The sequence below is a fragment of the Astatotilapia calliptera genome, chromosome 16 (genome assembly GCF_900246225.1).
Source record: "Astatotilapia calliptera chromosome 16, fAstCal1.2, whole genome shotgun sequence".
NCBI lineage: Eukaryota > Metazoa > Chordata > Actinopteri > Cichliformes > Cichlidae > Astatotilapia > Astatotilapia calliptera.
The window spans coordinates 26,162,465-26,181,330 of NC_039317.1; the positions used below are offsets into that span (position 1 = coordinate 26,162,465).

The following is an 18,866-nucleotide window of genomic DNA, read 5'->3' on the forward strand; positions in this document are numbered from 1 at the left end:
GCAAACACAACCATGTAACCATGACATGTAATGTATGAAATCATCTAAAGCAGTGTCTGTGAAGGTTCTCAGTCATCCAGGTCACCGTAGTCTAAAGAGCTTAGAAAGAAAAGCATCTGGACTTCTTTAAGTTGCTTCAAGATGCTGCAACCCTCATTCAAGAAGCTTCTTCAGTTCTAAATCTAGGACCAGAATCTTAGACCATCTAAAGTGGTGCATGCTTTGCACATGTTTGGTTAGTGTTAAGGGCAGGTGAGGCCAATTGAACAGGTTGAGGAAAGCCCACTATTTCTGTTCTACAGAGAAAATGTTGAAGCCCAGCCCATTTGTGGAAGAGAAGAGAAACACCACAACTTAAAAGAAGGGGGAGAGCAGTTGGGTCTCTGCCCTCATTCGCCACAACCAGTCCACCAGTTCAGGACGCCCACTATTTGTGCTTTAGAGAGACTACTTTGAAGCCAGCCCACTTTGTGGGAGGGAATGTAAAGTGTGCAACTCAAAAGAAGGGGAAGAACTCGATTTCCACAGAGGCTACAGCTATTTAAGGTATTTTTTTTTTATTCTTATGATGTAACTATATAATTAAAGTGTGGTGAGCAACTTGATTATGTTGTTGTTTTTGATTTCTGTGCATTGCAGGAATCAGTCATGGCTGCAGAAGCACAGCACACTTGTTATGAGGGTGACAATGTCCACATTTTCCAGTTCTATCTGGAACACTCAGGAGAGCACAAGGCCATTGTGCAGTGTGTTAACAATCTCCTAGCAAGAGAATTTAAAAGGTACAGCAGGAAATGAAATGCTTGAAGTAATAACCCATATTCCAAGCTAAGAGTAGGGGACAGACTGCTCATGCAGCACTACAGTAATGACTGTACTCAAGGGTTGGAATGTGAAAACTTTGACGTAAGTTGCATCTGTGTCCTCCACTTGTCAACAGTAGATGCTTTATACCGCCTGAAGTTCCACCACAGTATGGTCTCTGCTAGTTTATGGAAAGTCGTTTGAGCATTTAACCATTTAGTTAGCCAGGCTTAAATTGTTGCCTTCCTTATGTTACGTGCTGTTTTAGGGAATGGGGTAATTTAGCCCACCAGGGTCTGTGCAGATAACTTCAAAATGTCTTTTTAAAGGCAGAAGAAATTGCCTACAATTTCATGCAAGCTGCAGTGCACGCACACAATCTGAATTTTCATTCAAAAACTCAATTTCTTTCAGATTGTCCCTACTATGTCAAAACAACCCATTTGGTGCTAAATTGGATCAGCCTGATGGATGATGCTATGCTGTGATTGGTTATTACATTTTTATCCGTATTTGTCACACAGCTATTTAAAACAGACGGGAAGACTAGAAGAAGGGTTTCTTGTCTCTTTCACTGCCGCACAGCCCTCTTATAAAAAGTTTCTTTTCACCATGATCTCCTGAATATCCACAATTTGTCTATTGAAATAATGTTAACTTGTGCTCAGCAAGACTGGTCATTTTTTTAATAAACCCCCTGAAAGAATTCAACAGTACACTTGCAGTTTATCCTTTACACTTGTCTTTATTCACTTGATAGCACAAACATCTACTGTTTACTTAACTAAATGTACCTCACCAACTTATTTATTAAATGAAAAATGCTTTGAGATATTCTGTAGTCTGATAGTTTGCAATAGATTAAATTCCATATTGTAAGTAGAGGTGAAATGCTTAATAACAAAAGATGTATGGCTTTCAGCTTTTACATTTTCATATTTTCCTTTTAGATTTTGTGATCGTTTAGAGGTTTGGGCTGATCGTTTTGAAAAGCAGCTGTCATAATTCTCTTGCTTTGAGCTCTGTAATTAGTTTTTTCACAAAAGAAAACATCCATGCTTTCAAACAGTCACTTCTTAGATGCTCTTTTTAGACCACCATTCAGGAGTGAAGCTGTTTTAAAAATTAAGCAAGCAGCTGAGCTGTGTACAACCCACTGAGCTGCCAACCCATCTATTCAATGATCCAGCCTAGCACCAGCCAACACAGAGGCTCCATAGTGCAATTTTGTAAGACCGTAATTTTCCAGCATACATCTTGTGACACACATACTGTACACTTTCTTTAACGGTTTATTAACGTTCTTATTTTTGATGCAGGATTGGAGAGGGTAAAAGCAGCCTGAGCGTTCTTGGTGTTGGAAGTGGTGGAGGTATGTGATCAAATATAACAATAAGTGTAATATTAATTGTAGTAGCATTACTGACCATTGTATATGTGTGCTGTGGTAGTTCTGGCTTATTTTGTCATGTGGCAGTGTGAAGTGGGCAGGAACACTGCCCAAAATGCAGGCTCACAAACAGGACTGAACTCAAAACTCTTTAAGCTTTATTACTGGAAATACAGAGGACATGAAACCAAACTGGGGAAAACTAGGAAACTAACAAACAGCCAGAGTATGAGGGAGATGCAGACATAAATGCACACAAGGGGAAATGAGGGAACAGAACACAGGTGGGAACACAGCTGAAAGTAATCTAACTAATGAGACAAGGAAGCAAAACTGAACATAACGCACACAGCACAGGAGGCTAACAAAGGAATTATGAGAAACACACACTGAGACACAGACTGACTAAACGCAGGCAACAGGGGGAGCGAGAGAACTTAACATGCATAACCAGACATGATGGACTACACAAGGAGGCACAAATAACTTACACAGGAGACGTTGGAGAAGACACAGAAGCAAGACTGAGAGACTGGCCATGAGAGGGATCTAAATGATTAAACAAGGGCTAGGAACTAGAACTTAACAAAACTCAGAGGCACTCTAAACTGAATATCAGCATCTTAATATTCTGCAAAAACAAAATAACAAACTCAAAAACGGGTCAAAGACTCAAGACCATCACATATTTACTTGTTTTAAACCAGTGGTTCTCTGTGGCAGTCCCCACAGATTAAAGTGGAGCAGCTGAACGAACAGGGTTTTTTGAAGAAAAGAGTTTTCTGATGTTGTCATGCTGACCTTTATTTCACTAAAATGTAATCCTGGATACTTTTTTTTTTTTTTTTGGTTTCTGAAGTGAGACATGCCAGAAAAAGTTTGAGAATCGCTGTTAAAAAGCTCCAATTAAACTGATTACCATGCCCTTCAAAGGCGTGCAACAAAGAGAATTCATAATAACAGTGTCTGTGGGGGCATTAATACATTAAAGTCACTGTCAAAGCTATTGCAGATTGCACTTGGCTCCACATATGATCAATATAGGTCATAGATCACTGCGGTTATTGCACAATGACATCAAACAACAAACTGTTAATGATTCTGTTGATCAGAATGATAAGAAGTATTACACACATCTGCGTTATATATATTTTTGACTTTTCTAAATAAATTTCAGGGTTTTTTTAAAGTGTTCTATACTATATGTTTTGGAGCATTTTCATTTTAAAGCGTTATGTGGAGCCACAGGTGTTCAAAATCTTCTTCACTTCCTGATTTTTTTTTTTTTTTTTTTTTCCCCAGGTGAGGTGGATGCTCAGATCCTCACACTGCTGCAGTCTGTATTCCCTGCTGTTCCTATTACTGCTGACATTGTGGAGGGCAGCTCTGAACTCTCAGACAACTTCAAAGGTATTAACCATTCACATTCACACCACATGTTGAAATATTTTTACTCTATTTTCAGATGGGTTTCCTCTTCAGGCTCTTCTTTACCTTTCTGAAAAGCCGATGTATTAGTGCCAGTAGTGAAAGTACTAACATTATCAGCTGACATTTAGAGCTTTCTCAAAATGCCAAAAGAAGTAGTTACTTTGTGTGTTGTTAAAATTCATCATGCACTCATTTGTGTTGCAGTACCTGAAAATTGTGTAAAACGTGTATACATCGTCATCTGAAATCATTTGTTTCACTTGTATTGTATTGTATTGTATTGTATCTTTATTTGTTTCAGACATATAAAACAAAAAACAATATATACACACTACATATATTTTCATTTACAGATACGAATATATATGTAGATATACACACACACACGTATGTGTTCAGATAAACAAAAAATATATAATGAAATAAAACAAAATCGTCTGACATAATGTAACAATGTTTGGTCTGAAAAGGAGTAGGAAGAAGTATGAACATACTTATTAATTCCTACCCCTGCTCAACATCTTATTGATCCCACATAATTCACCTAATTCCCATCATCACATACTCCACACGATACACGAGGAGAACCTATATAAACTTGGCTACCGTGATTGATATAATTTGGATATAATTTGATATTTTTATACATACAATGGGTGATCATCTTTATCGGTATCATATTCTTCCAAAATCAGTTTTCGAAGTATTTTCATGAACTTACTAATTCCTGAGCATTGCTGTAGATCTATAGTAAAACTATTCCACAGTTTTACCCCATAAATAGTGACACAAAAGGTTTTAACCGTGCTTTAAGAATCCTTAGATTCAATTTCCCCCTCAATTCATAGTCTCCTTCTCTGTCATAGAACATCCTCTGTATATTTCCTGGTAACATATTGTATCTGGCCTTGTACATAATTTTTGCAGTTTTATATTTTATAAGATCCATAAACTTCAGTATTTTTAATTTCAAAAACATGATGTTAGTATGGTCTCTAAATCCTGCTTTATTAATCATCCTGATTGCTTTTTTTTTAAATTTTACATATTGGTTGAAGTGCAGTTTTATATGTGTTTCCCCAAATTTCCACACAGTATTCCAAATATGGCAATATAAGTGAACAATAAAGTACCCGGAGTGATTTGGAAGGCAAAAAATATTTAACTTTACTTAGTACGGAGATGCTTCTTGACAGTTTGGCTTGTATATGCTTTATGTGAGGTTTCCAGCAGATTTTGTTATCTATTATCACAACCAGAAATTTTGTATCCGAAACTTGCTCTATTTCAACATTGTTTACTAATAATTTTGCTCCTGCATCTTTTTTACAATTTCCGAATAACATAAATGTAGTTTTTTCCAAATTTAATGATAGCTTATTTCTATCAAACCATGTTTTCAGTTTAATCATTTCTTGTGTGACAATTTCCAAAAGCTGCTGTAAGTTCTCTCCAGCACAAAAAATATTTGTATCATCTGCAAATAGAATAAACTGTAGTATATCTGATGTTCTGCATATATCATTGATATAGAGGATAAACAGCTTTGGTCCCAATACTGACCCCTGCGGAACTCCACAAACAATGTCCATACACTCTGATTGATATTCCCCAATTTTCACAAATTGCTGCCTGTCTCTCAAATAACTCTTTACCCATTCTAACACCACTCCTCTAATGCCGTAGTACTCCAGTTTATCAAGTAATATGTCATGATTAATTGTGTCAAAAGCTTTTTTTAGGTCAATGAATACACTAACTATACATTGTCTTTTATCTATATTGTTGGTGATATTTTCGATCAGTTCCATTAATGCCAATGATGTTGATCTATTTGATCTGAAACCATACTGACTATCCGTTATTATTTTGTGTTTATCTATAAATTTGTCAAGTCTATTACTAAAGACTTTTTCCAGTATTTTTGAAAATTGAGAAAGTAGAGAGACAGGCCTATAATTTGTGAATTGGTGTCTGTCACCATTTTTAAACAGTGGTGTTACTTTAGCTGTTTTCATTTGTTTTGGGAATGTACCAGTTTGTAAGGACAAATTGCAAATGTGTGTTAAGGGTTTGGAAATGCCCTCTATCACTCTCTTAACGATTTCCATATCAATGTCGTCAGAGTCTGTAGAGTTTTTTGTTTGTGATTTCCCAACAATATCAATGATTTCCATTTCTTCCACCACCGTTAAGAACATTGAATGAGGATTGCGGTCAATGAGTCTAGTTTCTTTCTCTACAGAATCTGTTATATCAGGAATTGTTTCAGCCAAGTCTGGCCCAACACTTACAAAGAATTTATTGAACTCATTTACCACATCTCTCATATTAGTAATATTTCTATCATTATTTGCGAAATACGAAGGATAGTCTGCCTGCCCCGAGCCCTTTTTGATGATGGTATTTAATGTTTTCCAGATCCCTTTAATATTATTTTTATTCATAATCAGTAATTTTTCATAGTATTCCTTTTTACATGACCTTAAAATACTCGTTAATTTATTTTTATATTTCTTGTATTTATTTTCAGCTTCTGTGCTTCTGTTCATTATAAATTCTCTGTATAAGGTATTTTTCTTCTTACATGCATTTTGCAATCCTTTTGTAATCCATGGGCACTCTGCATATTTTTGTTTTTTACTATATTTCTTTACTGGGCAATGACTATTATATAACAGTTTAAATTTTCCTAAAAAAATCTCATAAGCTTTATCAATATTTTTTTCCTTATACAGCATCTCCCATTCTTGCTTGAGTAAATCACTTTTGAATGCGTTTATTGACTCTTCTGTTCTCACTCGTTTGTATTTTATTGTGTTTTGCTGTTTAACCTTCCTGTAATTGCTGTTATACACTATAAAAACAGGTAGATGATCACTGATGTCATTAATTAGGAGACCACTTATGGTTCTATTTTCTATTTCATTAGTAAATATATTGTCTATTAGGGTTGCCGACTGTGCTGTAATCCTGCTGGGCTTAGTGATCACTGGAAAAAGTCCCAAGCTATACATTGTATTAATAAATTCCTCTGTCGCTCTCTGCTTGTTTGGATTTAGTAGATCTATGTTAAAATCCCCACAAATGAACATGACTTTTTGATTTGTCCTAATGAATGTTTTATCTACCCACTCCTTAAAAATTTCAATATTAGAACCTGGTGTCCTATATACAGCTTACAATGACATTTTTCTCTTTTCCCATACTAATTTCTATTGTTACACACTCTAATATATTATCTACCGCCACCGTCATTTTTTCTACCATCTTGTATTTTAAATTTTTATCCACAAACAAGGCCACACCACCGCCATTCTTATTCTTTCTATTTGTAAGATTTAATTCATATCCATCTATTACAAAGTCCTCTCCTTTCTGTTTATTAATCCATGTTTCAGATACTGCAATCACACTGAATGGATGTGTAAATTTGCTTAAATATTCCCTTATTTTGTGAAAATTTGCATATAAACTTCTACTATTAAAGTGGATTATAGATATTTTGCCGTCGACCTTGACAGTTTTGTTGAATTGTTCTTCAGTATGATAGTAGCAGGTATTTTTGATGTTAAAAAAGTTCCATTCTGGATCAATGTCCTGCTCTGTGAAGTGTGTTTTGTATTCCGTGTTTACTGGTGAATTTATCTCCTGATTAGCAATCCTTTGTGGTAGCAATGTATAATTCCCAGATAATGAATTAATTGATTGTTTCATCCTTGAATACGTTACGCTTTAGCTTCCGTTGTTGTCTTCTATTACCTGCTTTGATGACTGTAGATTGTTTGTCCCGCTCCTTGCCTTTGTAGTCAAGTGACCTGTTAATATTTTTCCAGATCCTGGATGCATTTGATGACCAGCACCTTGGCTTCCTCCGGTGTACCGTTGAGCTTTATAAATATTTTACAGTTTGCAGTCCAGGTGTTCTGAATTTTACCCAGTTTCTTTAGGTATCGTGCTTTCTTCGCTATGTCAGCATTGGATTTGGTTAGATGGTCATTCATGTAGACGTTCGATCCTTTTAGTTTCCTCCCCTGCTTCAGCAGTGCATTCTTGTGTTTCCTGTTTACAAATCTTATGATGATAGCTGGTTTATCACTAGCATTTCTCCTGGGCAAGGGGTGGCATGCCTCGATGTTATTACAGTCCAGGTCGATCCCTTTCGACTGCAAGAAACCAGCTACTTGTTGCTCCGCAGAGCTCCCATCCAGATCTCCTTGCTCCTCTTTACTGCCAGCAGTCACAGCCCGAGCATATGACCGGGGTTTCATGTACAGCCCTGTGATGATCACGTCGTTCATTCTGGTATATTGCTCCAGGTCCGCGACCCTGCTCTCCAGATAGACGATCCGTTTCTCCTTCTCTGCATTCTGGTTACGTAGCGACCTTATTTCCTCGACTAAGTCTAGGATATATTTCTGTTGTAGCTTGATAGCCGATGTTTCCTCAGTTAGAAAGTCCAATGACTTTTTGATGTCCTCAATTTCATCGGCGTTCGGTGTTCTCTTAGGCCCCATTGAGCTTGTTGATTTGCTCGCTCCGTTCACCGTCTTGTCACTGTTGATTTACTTGTTGGTGCCTTGCTAGAGGATCCTGGGCCCAGTGGCTGCTGGAGGATCCTGGGCCTGGTGGAGCAGTAGGATCCTGGGCCTAGTGGCTGCTGGAAGAGCCTGGGCCTGGTGGCTGCTGGAGGATCCTGGGCCTGGTGGCTGCTGGAAGAGCCTGGGCCTGGTGGAGCAGTAGGATCCTGGGCCTGGTGGCTGCTGGAAGAGCCTGGGCCTGGGTGGCGCTGCTGGAGGATCCTGGGCCCAGTGGCTGCTGGAGGATCCTGGGCCTGGTGGAGCAGTAGGAGCCTGGGCCTGGTGGCTGCTGGAAGAGCCTGGGCCTGGTGGCTGCTGGAAGAGCCTGGGCCTGGTGGCTGCTGGAAAGAGCCTGGGCCTGGTGGCTGCTGCAGGAGGATCCTGGGCCTGGTGGCTGCTGCAGGAGCCTGTGCCTGGTGGCTGCTGGAAGAGCCTGGGCCTGGTGGCTGCTCTGTTGTTATGCATTAGTGATGGGATTTCCGGCTCTTTTTAGAGAACCGGCTCTTTCGGTTCGGCTCACTAAAAAGAGCCGGCTCTTTCGGCTCCGAACCGGCTCTTCAGGTTGTTTTGTTGCTTTATTTTATTTATGGGGCAGGGATAGCTCAGTAGGTAAAGTGGTCGCCCCATGATCGGAAGGTCGGGCGGTTCGAATCCACTTAACGGCTACCCTGAGGTACCCCTGAGCAAGGTACCGTCCCTACACACTGCTCCCCGGGCGCCTGCTTAGTGGGCTGCCCACTGCTTCACTGAGTGAATGGGTCAAATGCAGAGAAAAACAAGTAATTTCCCCATGGGGATCAATAAAGTATCCATTATTATTATTATTATTATTTCATTTATTATTAACAATAATATAAAATTATGCACAAAAGGAATTACTAACGTAAAAAAAAAAAAGTGGTTTTATTTATATATGTTTATATATAGATATATGCGGTGGCCCCTAGAGACAAAACACGTACAAACTCCAAAACACATTTCTAGCATGAACTGAACTTCCAAAGCAGAGCTACTAGATCACTTAAATCACACAATTGAAAGCATATGTGTATTGTTTGTGTATTTATACACAGGCACTCATATATATTCAAATAATTTAAAAAAGAAGTTCATTTACCTGTTATTACCACACACCAAATCCAGTCGTTGGTACTTGCTGGCTTGTGTAGCCACAAGATAACAAAGGCTCAACACTGTGCCCAGCATCCTGGAGCACTTCTGTTGTCTTTTGTACGTGTTTTGAGTTTTTATGTGCTTCTGAGTTTTTACGTGCTTCGGAGTTTGTACGTGTTTTTACGTGCTTTGGAGTTTTTACGTGCTTTGGAGTTTTTACGTGCTTTGGAGTTTTTACGTGTTTTGGAGTTTTTACGTGTTTTGGAGTTTGTACATGCTTCAGAGTTCGTACGTGATTTGAAGTTTGTATGTGCTTTGTCTCTAGGGGCCACCGTAAATATACTTTTATTTATTCACTCCACATAAAATGTAATAAACAAATCATATAATACAAAAATCAACTATTCACATTTCAACTTTTAACTATTTAAATTTTAAGCTTTTTCCTTTTACAAATTTAAAGTGAAAAGAACACAAAACACTGCAAACCACAACACAATTAAATATAAATTATAATATGAAAACAAACAGAAGATGCACATTCTCTGTCATATGGACCTGCATGAATAAACTTTATGAATCCTTTATCATCTGCAACCGAAAATTGCATAGGAACAAACCCCAAACTACTGATACGTCTGCTGATGTTACTTTCATGTGAATGCATCAGCTGTTTTTTGGTTCTTTGTTTTGTGGTCTTCTCATGTACACCAACGAAGAAGACTACAATCGCATCTCCCCATATTTATTTTTACTTTTCTTTATATGTTCTTAAAGTAGTTCATTCTCTTAAATGATGTCTGCCAGCGTTTTATCTCAGTGTAATCAGTGTTTTGATGTATCGCATATACAGTGGGGCAAAAAAGTATTTAGTCAGCCACCGATTGTGCAAGTTCCCCCACTTAAAATGATGACAGAGGTCAGTAATTTGCACCAGAGGTACACTTCAACTGTGAGAGACAGAATGTGGAAAAAAAAATCCATGAATTCACATGGTAGGATTTGTAAAGAATTTATTCGTAAATCAGGGTAGAAAATAAGTATTTGGTCACCTCAAACAAGGAAAATCTCTGGCTCTCACAGACCTGTAACGTCTTCTGTAAGAAGCTTTTCTGTCCCCCACTCGTTACCTGTATGAATGGCACCTGTTTGAACTCATCATCTGTATAAAAGACACCTGTCCACAGCCTCAAACAGTCAGACTCCAAACTCCGCCATGGCCAAGACCAAAGAGCTTTCGAAGGACACCAGGAAAAGTATTGTAGACCTGCACCAGACTGGGAAGAGTGAATCTACAATAGGCAAGCAGCTTGGTGTGAAAAAATCAACTGTGGGAGCAATCATCAGAAAATGGAAGACATACAAGACCACTGATAATCTCCCTCGATCTGGGGCTCCACGCAAGATCTCATCCCGTGGGGTCAAAATGATCATGAGAACGGTGAGCAAAGATCCCAGAACCACACGGGGGGACCTGGTGAATGACCTGCAGAGAGCTGGGACCAAAGTAACAAAGGTCACTATCAGTAACACACTACAACGGCAGAGAATCAAATCCCGCAGTGTCAGACGTGTTCCGCTGCTGAAGCCAGTGCATGTCCAGGCCCGTCTGAAGTTTGCCAGAGAGCACATGGATGATACAGCAGAGGATTGGGAGAATGTCATGTGGTCAGATGAAACCAAAGTAGAACTTTTTGGTATAAACTCAACTCGTCGTGTTTGGAGGACGAAGAATACTGAGTTGCATCCCAAGAACACCATACCTACTGTGAAGCATGGGGGTGGAAACATCATGCTATGGGGCTGTTTTTCTGCCAAGGGGACAGGACGACTGATCCGTGTTAAGGACAGAATGAATGGGGCCATGTATCGTGAGATTTTGAGCCAAAACCTCCTTCCATCAGTGAGAACTTTGAAGATGAAACGAGGCTGGGTCTTCCAACATGACAGTGATCCAAAACACACCGCCCGGGCAACAAAGGAGTGGCTCCGTAAGAAGCATTTGAAAGTCCTGGAGTGGCCTAGCCAGTCTCCAGACCTCAACCCCATAGAAAATCTGTGGCGGGAGTTGAAAGTCCGTGTTGCTCGGCGACAGCCCCAAAACATCACTGCTCTCGAGAAGATCTGCATGGAGGAATGGGCCAAAATACCAGCTACTGTGTGTGCAAACCTGGTAAAGACCTATAGTAAACGTTTGACCTCTGTTATTGCCAACAAAGGTTATGTTACAAAGTATTGAGTTGTAGTTTTGTTATTGACCAAATACTTATTTTCCACCCTGATTTACGAATAAATTCTTTACAAATCCTACCATGTGGACATAAGCATAGATCTCAATGTTATTGATGGCTATTTGGTTTTGTTCATCTTAAAGCTTTGGTAGCAAAGACTGCCAGTCTTCAGAAGATCCCATTTGGCTGGAACATCATGAGCAGCGAGGACTATGTAAAGCAAGTGAAAACGAAGAGCGAGATGAAGAAATTTGATTTCATACACATGATTCAGGTATTACGAGTTTTCCTTCTGCAGATTCATGGCAAAAGAATAGCGGGAATTCTAGAATTTGCTTTGTCACTCTATGGTGTCTTGTCTTCTCGCCTAAGGTGGGATTGTGGTGAGCTAAAATCTACTGCAAACTATAAAGTATAAGTATTGTAAAGTGTAATATCCTTGTCTGACTCTGTTAACAATGAGATATATTTGGGTCCTCACTAAATCCTGCACTGCTGCTTGAATTCAGTGGGGACCGCAGTGGGAGTAGAGTGTATTCTGACAGATAAATGTGTAATTAGTGTGATAAATTGTCAAGCAACCTCTGACGAAATGTCCTAGCAGATTTATTGTAAATGATAACACTTAATTCATTCAAGCTTTAGAAAGTTCTCCCCATAATGTTCCCCCGTACAGATGATCTATTATGTGGAAAACCTTTGTGAAACTATCAGCTTTTACCACAGCCTTCTAAAAGCTAACGGCAGACTTATGATCATCGTCGAAGCAGGTAAGCCGAACTTGATTTTAATTATCCTTAATTAATTAGTCCGCAGTATAACAGTTTAAAGGTGTCAAATTCAGATTGTGTGAATGTAAATAAAGTATACTATACATTTTTGAGAACATATTTGCTTTATGCTCCTGTTTTTACCAGAGATGAGCCTTGTTTCAAACATATTTTTCTCTTTGCGCTGGAACAATGGTGCCCTCTTGGGGTTATATTTTGTATATAAAATCCATATCTGAGCATTTTTGTTTTGTATTTAATGCATTTGAAGGGGAAACTTAAAAACAGCTACTTTAGGTTTAAATTTAAGTTGAATTAAAGTTTATATTCCATTAATAATATTGAGTTATTATATTTATAATGAAGTTCTGTTAGGTTTGCACATAGCTGGCCTTCAAGGAGCTACTTTTTACTTTTATATTTTGAGTAAATTCTCTTGACTACTTTTGTTTGAAGTATTTTTTTATTCAGAAATGTATGTGATTTTCAATATCACACTATCCAGCCAACAGTGGATGGGACACCTTGTGGAAGACTTACAGCAAGGAGCTGTGTGTAGGTGTCATTAAAGAGTACCGTTCATCAGCAGAGGTCATTGCCTGTCTGAAGAGCCTGGGTCTGAAATACGATGAGCATTCAGCTCCCAACGCCTTCGACATTACCGAGTGCTTCAATCCAGGCAGCTGCCATGGAGAACGCCTGCTGAGTTTCATGACAGGAAGCGACAAATTCCACGAGTCCTTCACCCCAGAGATCAGAGCGGGCATGTTAGATCTTCTAAGGAGAAAGTGCAGCGCAGAGAAGGATGGCAAAGTGTTGTTCAACAGCGATCTGAGCTGCATTCTTGTTCATGCTTAAATATATGCTGTGGAGAAGTGTCCATCTATTCCGCTGGATCTTTATTCTGTAAGTTTGTCAGAAAGAATGAATAAAATCAATATAGTTCAGTTTATCTCGAGTGAGTAAAAGTTGTGGCTGTACAAGAAGACACATACGTTTAGCTACTAAGTCGCTTTGATCAAACGTTGGCCTTTTTCGAATCTGTAAGCAAGTTTAGTATCGGTATGACCTTTTAAGATAAAGTCTCTATAATCTATATCTTTACAGTTAGAACAGCTCTAATGTGTGGAAAATGTCAGCTCTTGTGATAGAGCCACAGAAAATAATCACCCGGCTTTACAAAGTTTTCCAGTTATTGCTTTATATTTACAATTTTTTTTTTTCAGCCATCAAGGTTGTTTTGTTCTCAGTTGAATCTTAAACCTAAAGAAACATTGGATGCCAGTGTTGTTTCACATATGCAGCATCTGTAGCCTAATTAGGCAGCTATTCCGTAATATTTTTTTTTTAAATCAGTGTTAATATGACATTATGGTTTGCAGCAGATTTAACCTTTTTCATTTTTATCTTACAGTATAAAAAAATAACAAAGCACTTTATTTATTAGCAAAATGAAGACAACTTTTGGTATAGTCTTAGTTGACACAATGTATTTTCAAATGGGATTAAAAAAAATTCCAAAAGATACTAAATACAAAAAAAGAATATTTATTTTATAACATTAATTATCACTGATAGATCATACATATTGAGTTATGCTGAGCTGGCAGGTCTTTGCTGAACTCTGATTAAGGATGTGACTAGCTGATCAATATTTATCATTGTGCACAATCTGATATCCATGAGGTGTCACATGATTAGCTAGTTCAAACATGAGTTCAAAGAGGGTATCTTTTTTTTATTATTATTTAAATAAACTGCTGTTCACAATAAAGCCTGCAGATGGTGCTGCAACTCTCAAAATGCAGGTGAACCTGCATTATGCTATGTTGTACTAACTCCACTTGGTGGCATGCTATCCCTACATTCAGTAAGGCCATGACAGCAAACGGTGGAAACTTTTATTAGCCATATCAGTGTGCTTAATATTAAGCATTTAATTCCCGAGCTACCAGTGGTTATTTGACTGTTACATTTTCAGCCCCCACTCGCCCAGTTATTTCATTTCTACACTGGCGTTATGCCATCTGCTGTGGCCACATACGCACAAAATCCAGTGGAACGGCTGAGGTCTTGTCTCAAGCTATCTGGCAAATGTATTCTGGCTGTTCATTTACCTCATTAGCTTTAATAGATCAGTAATTGAAATTCATCAGAAATTCTTGTCAGTGCACTCCCCCCTGATGTCAATGGGCTTTCAGCACCTGCTCAGGCTCCATTACTGGGGGTCCTCGCTGGGCCCTCTCATACCACAGAGTGACAGAGCATTAGTCACAGAGATAATCAACCTCAATACACTGCTTGCCACTAATGTTCTTCAAGAACTATTTACTTCATGTGGCAGTTGGTGTCTTATCAGGGTAGAAGTTCTCCACTAGATAAATGTGATGAAATTTTTATAGATCACCTTGTTGTCCAGGTGATTGATTATACTCAGAAGTGCCGAACAGCTGGGTATTGTCATATTATTAGCTGGATATTGTTTTTATTTACTTCCTGCCACCTGCTTATTAGCTGATGCCATAATGACAAGCCACGTCTTTGAAGGGTGCGTGATGCAGATTTCTATTTGCTTATGAAACTCACGGGCTTTTTATTATGCAGACGATGCAGAGAAAGCTGTGGGTTCCATAACTACTTTCTTCCCATATTGGCCATGCAGCACGCTGGTCAGATGTCAGATGCTGCAGTAAAATTTTAACATGATTGAGGAAGCCTCTAGGTGAAAGTCTTTCTCAGAAAAGTGATCTCTCCGGTATGGCCATCTGGCGGGCAATCAGAGCTGAACTTCTAAGTTGTGTCTTCAATCTTTAGGGGCAATGAGGAAACAGGCCATGTGTTCAAAGTGTGACTACTGGTATGCCTTAAATTATGTGCTGTACCCACTAGTAGGGCTGTTTTTAAAATTATTTTCTTGGCTCAGCAAACGTCTTTGGCACGTGTTGTTAGGCAGAGAATATGCTTCATTCACAGCTGCTTTAATTCTCCTGTAATTAATGAATTTAATATATCACTGCTAAAAAGTATCACATGTAAAATTTAAAAGCTAAACCAGAGTAAAACAGAAAAACGATTTTAAAAAACAGCATTGTTTTTGCTCACTAGGAGATACCATCGTCACACCTACTGCACCTAACGCGTATAAAGAAATTACCTTGTTATTTTGTTGACCATAACTTCACACCATTTGTTTTCACGTGTAATAGGTGCTGATAGTGCACATACAGAAGCAGTGTTAACCCATAAATATAGCAACTGTGGAGGTCAAGTAATGTGCATTGTTTTCCATATGCGTACCTTTATTCTGCTGTAAAATGGTTTCCAACAGTCTTGCTGATGCTAGTGTATCCTAGAATACTAAAGCTGGTAGGGATAAACCTAATCCCAGCCACTAAATGCACATTTATGATACCAGTGCTTGCATTTATTTGTAAAGGCAAATAAAAACGAAAGCAGCGATGACATTTTTGGTATTTCTCTAATCTGAATTCACACGGTTTGGCCAAATTGACTCTTCAGATGTCTATCTTCTTTAATAATATAGCCTCTACTCTGGTTTACTCTGTATGGAGAGCCACTGCTGGCCCAGAAGCATCTTCTATCAGCCATTATGTCAGTGTGTAGCCCTCTTTGAGAAAAGAGCAGGACATAAACCGGCCCTAAAATACATCACACACACTTTAATGGGCAGAGGCTGCGGCTGGGCCTTGAAATATAGCTCTGATACCGGTCCTGTAAATGGCCGTCCTCTGCAGCATATTTCATTCTAGAGAATTAGTCCTGTTTAGCAGCCGTTGTTATATAGCAGCTGTCCTCCATAGGTCTGAGTACAGCAGAATATGGCTATTTGATTGATGATTCCCGGGACTTTTCTTAGTTTGGAATTTTATCTAACGTCAATTAGCAGTCGATAGAAAACAAGGTGGAAATTCCTGCTGAAAAATTTCTCTTCTCTTCAAGTCAGTGCAAATTCTGCTGCGCAGAAGTGATCTTATAGAATCAAAGGCTTAAATCAATCCAAGGCGATTAACTACAAATCAGAAAGGGTGGAATGGGGTGACTCTACTCTAATCAAGTTTACCTTTGTCTGTCTCATTAATCTAGCGATTCAAGGCCTTATAGCCTGATGTACAGGACCGTTCCTGTGGGTGTGAATATGGAGAATTGCCACAGATAAGATATGGCACCATATTTATTCCAGAAGTGCCATTAGTGGGACAGATAAAGCAGGACAAACACGCCACTAATTGACCGCTTCTGTTCATATTTTTGATCAATTACAGATAACACACATTTGATGATTTCATAAATCATACTAGTTTAGACTTTCTTTTTTCTAGCACAGTCGTTTAACTTGTGTCGAGAGGAAAAAAGTTGAAATGAAAAACGGGCCACTTTAGAAGAATTCTATATGTGTCTGACAAACAGTGATAACAATTTTGTGAAACAACTTGATATTTCTCTAAGCCATGCTCTTTTAAGTCAATATTTGCTGGTTTGATGGAAAAAAATAAAAAACAGACACTGTCACTTACTCGCTTTGTCAACTGGGAGAGTTCCTGAGGGCAAGCTCCTCTTTAATTACACTCTGTGACGTTTACCCCCACTAAATGCCCCTCACAAGGTTCAGGGTTTGGGGCTGTGCTTGTCATTGTGTGGGAAGTGGAAGAAGAGTTTTTTTTAAAAAGGAAACCTAATGCAGAATAAGAGATTTTCTCTTGAAGTTGTTGCTCAAATAGGGTTTGTTTGATATGCAAGCTGTGCTTTTATTAACTACTAGGTTTCTCTGACATGATTAGAGCAGAACTATTTTTTTATTTATCTTAAAAAAAACATTTGCATACTTTTAATGTTCATAATACTATAACTATGGATTGTGCACACTCATATGTTTAACTTTAATATATCCCGGGCTCTATAGCCACACTGGTGATGTGGGTCAGTCTGCCTGAAAGAGCTGTTCACCCTGCAAGAATTTAATTAGTCTGGGATTCAATGGAAAATAAATAAGTAATGTTTAGAGGTTTAGTGATGCTGTTGCAAAGGATAAGAAAGGAAATCTGCAGGAAACACTGAAATCATTGAGTCATGGCTTGGAAAATGCCAAATTAAAGATACTGAATGTTGCCATCCTAACTATCAGTGACTTCAGTGTATCGACAGAGGCCTTTCAACACCCTTATCGTTTGAACCCTGTAGATGATATCAGCTATGTTTTATTACTGTTATTACTGAAGATGATGTCTTTCTCTCTCTCCCTCTTTTGCAGCTGTATTAGTGAAGAGATACAGGACTTGGAGTAAAAACTGATCATGAAACAGAGCAATCCTGCCAGAAGTTAATACCAGTAGCAGGGATATTTGTACTTAATCCCTGTCAAGAGAAAAAGAAAATAAGACCTTACATTTCCCCGCAGATCTGCTATGGCTTTATTATTCCTCATTGCATTAATCAACTTGTATCTCGTCTTTTGCTTTTATTAAATGCCGTTTCTGGCTCACATCCATTCATCGGACCTTAAATATCCTCCATCTCTTGGGTCTGAGCTTGATTGTGCATAGGAAATGAAGTTGGAAACTTTGGAGCTCTATTTAAAGCGGGAGTCCCTGATGCGACCCCTCCCTGCCTTAATAACTTATGAACAGGATCCTCTGGTCCTTATTTGGCCTCATAGTGTTTCTGACAAAATCAGTTATAAAGAAATGTGAAACTGTTGTTTCTTTGTATCCATAAACAGGTGTTTATAGCCCCGGTAAGAACCTGAACACAATAAAGATGGTCGCTGATCTTGATATATTGTAGTGCAGGTGTTCTGGGGTATATTTGTCATCTGATGTTTGTTTCTTTAAGAGAGGAAATGATTAAATTGTATAGAAAAATGTGATTAGATTTTTTCTGAATTACACATAAGCAGAGAACCAACTGGAGAATATATGCACAAGTTCAGTGTTGTTACAAAAACATGAAGAGATTTAGATTTAAAACATTTCTGACTTTGGTATATTAAACATTCAAACACTTAGCATTAGGGAACAGAGAAAATCATTAACGGATGTCACTTTACTTAAGTGCATTTGCTGCAATAGTACTTTGATATTTTTGTGCCAAATTTGTATCTATTTTTAATTTTTTTTTCACTCAGTCCTTACAAGATTCGATCCTACTTGCAAATCAATAGAGGTATTGATGGGTGTCAGATAAAAACCATTACGGCAACCAGCTCTAATTCTTCAGCTGAATTGATTTCATTTTAAATGATCCATGTACATCCAGTGGAGCACACCACCACTGTGAGTGTGTTTTACCTTGACTTCATGCGAGAGAGACGTTATTCATCACCAAGAGAATGTCCCTTCTTCACACCCCAATAAAAAGCAGAGGAATGAAGCTTCTGTGGGTGCTGTCAACCCAACACTGCTTTATAAAGGATGACACAATTATATTTTACCAGCTCACCAAAAATGCTGACAAGCCCTGGTTCAATAAAACACAATTCTGCACCTAGAGAAGCATGCTGGTTTCTGTGCTATGGAGTCATAGCTCATGA

General features: G+C 38.5%; 1 protein-coding gene across 1 annotated transcript; it reads left to right on the forward strand.

Annotated features, from left to right (window-relative positions):
* Nucleotides 1–138: 138 nt before the first annotated feature.
* Nucleotides 139–18,210, forward strand: LOC113007637 (histamine N-methyltransferase-like). Its single transcript, XM_026144364.1, has 8 exons — nt 139–546; nt 640–782; nt 2,124–2,176; nt 3,497–3,604; nt 11,693–11,823; nt 12,226–12,319; nt 12,825–13,225; nt 17,589–18,210. Exons 2-7 carry the CDS (start codon nt 649–651, stop codon nt 13,175–13,177), a joined length of 873 nt encoding a protein of 290 aa, XP_026000149.1. The 5' UTR covers nt 139–546; nt 640–648; the 3' UTR covers nt 13,178–13,225; nt 17,589–18,210.
* Nucleotides 18,211–18,866: the final 656 nt, after the last annotated feature.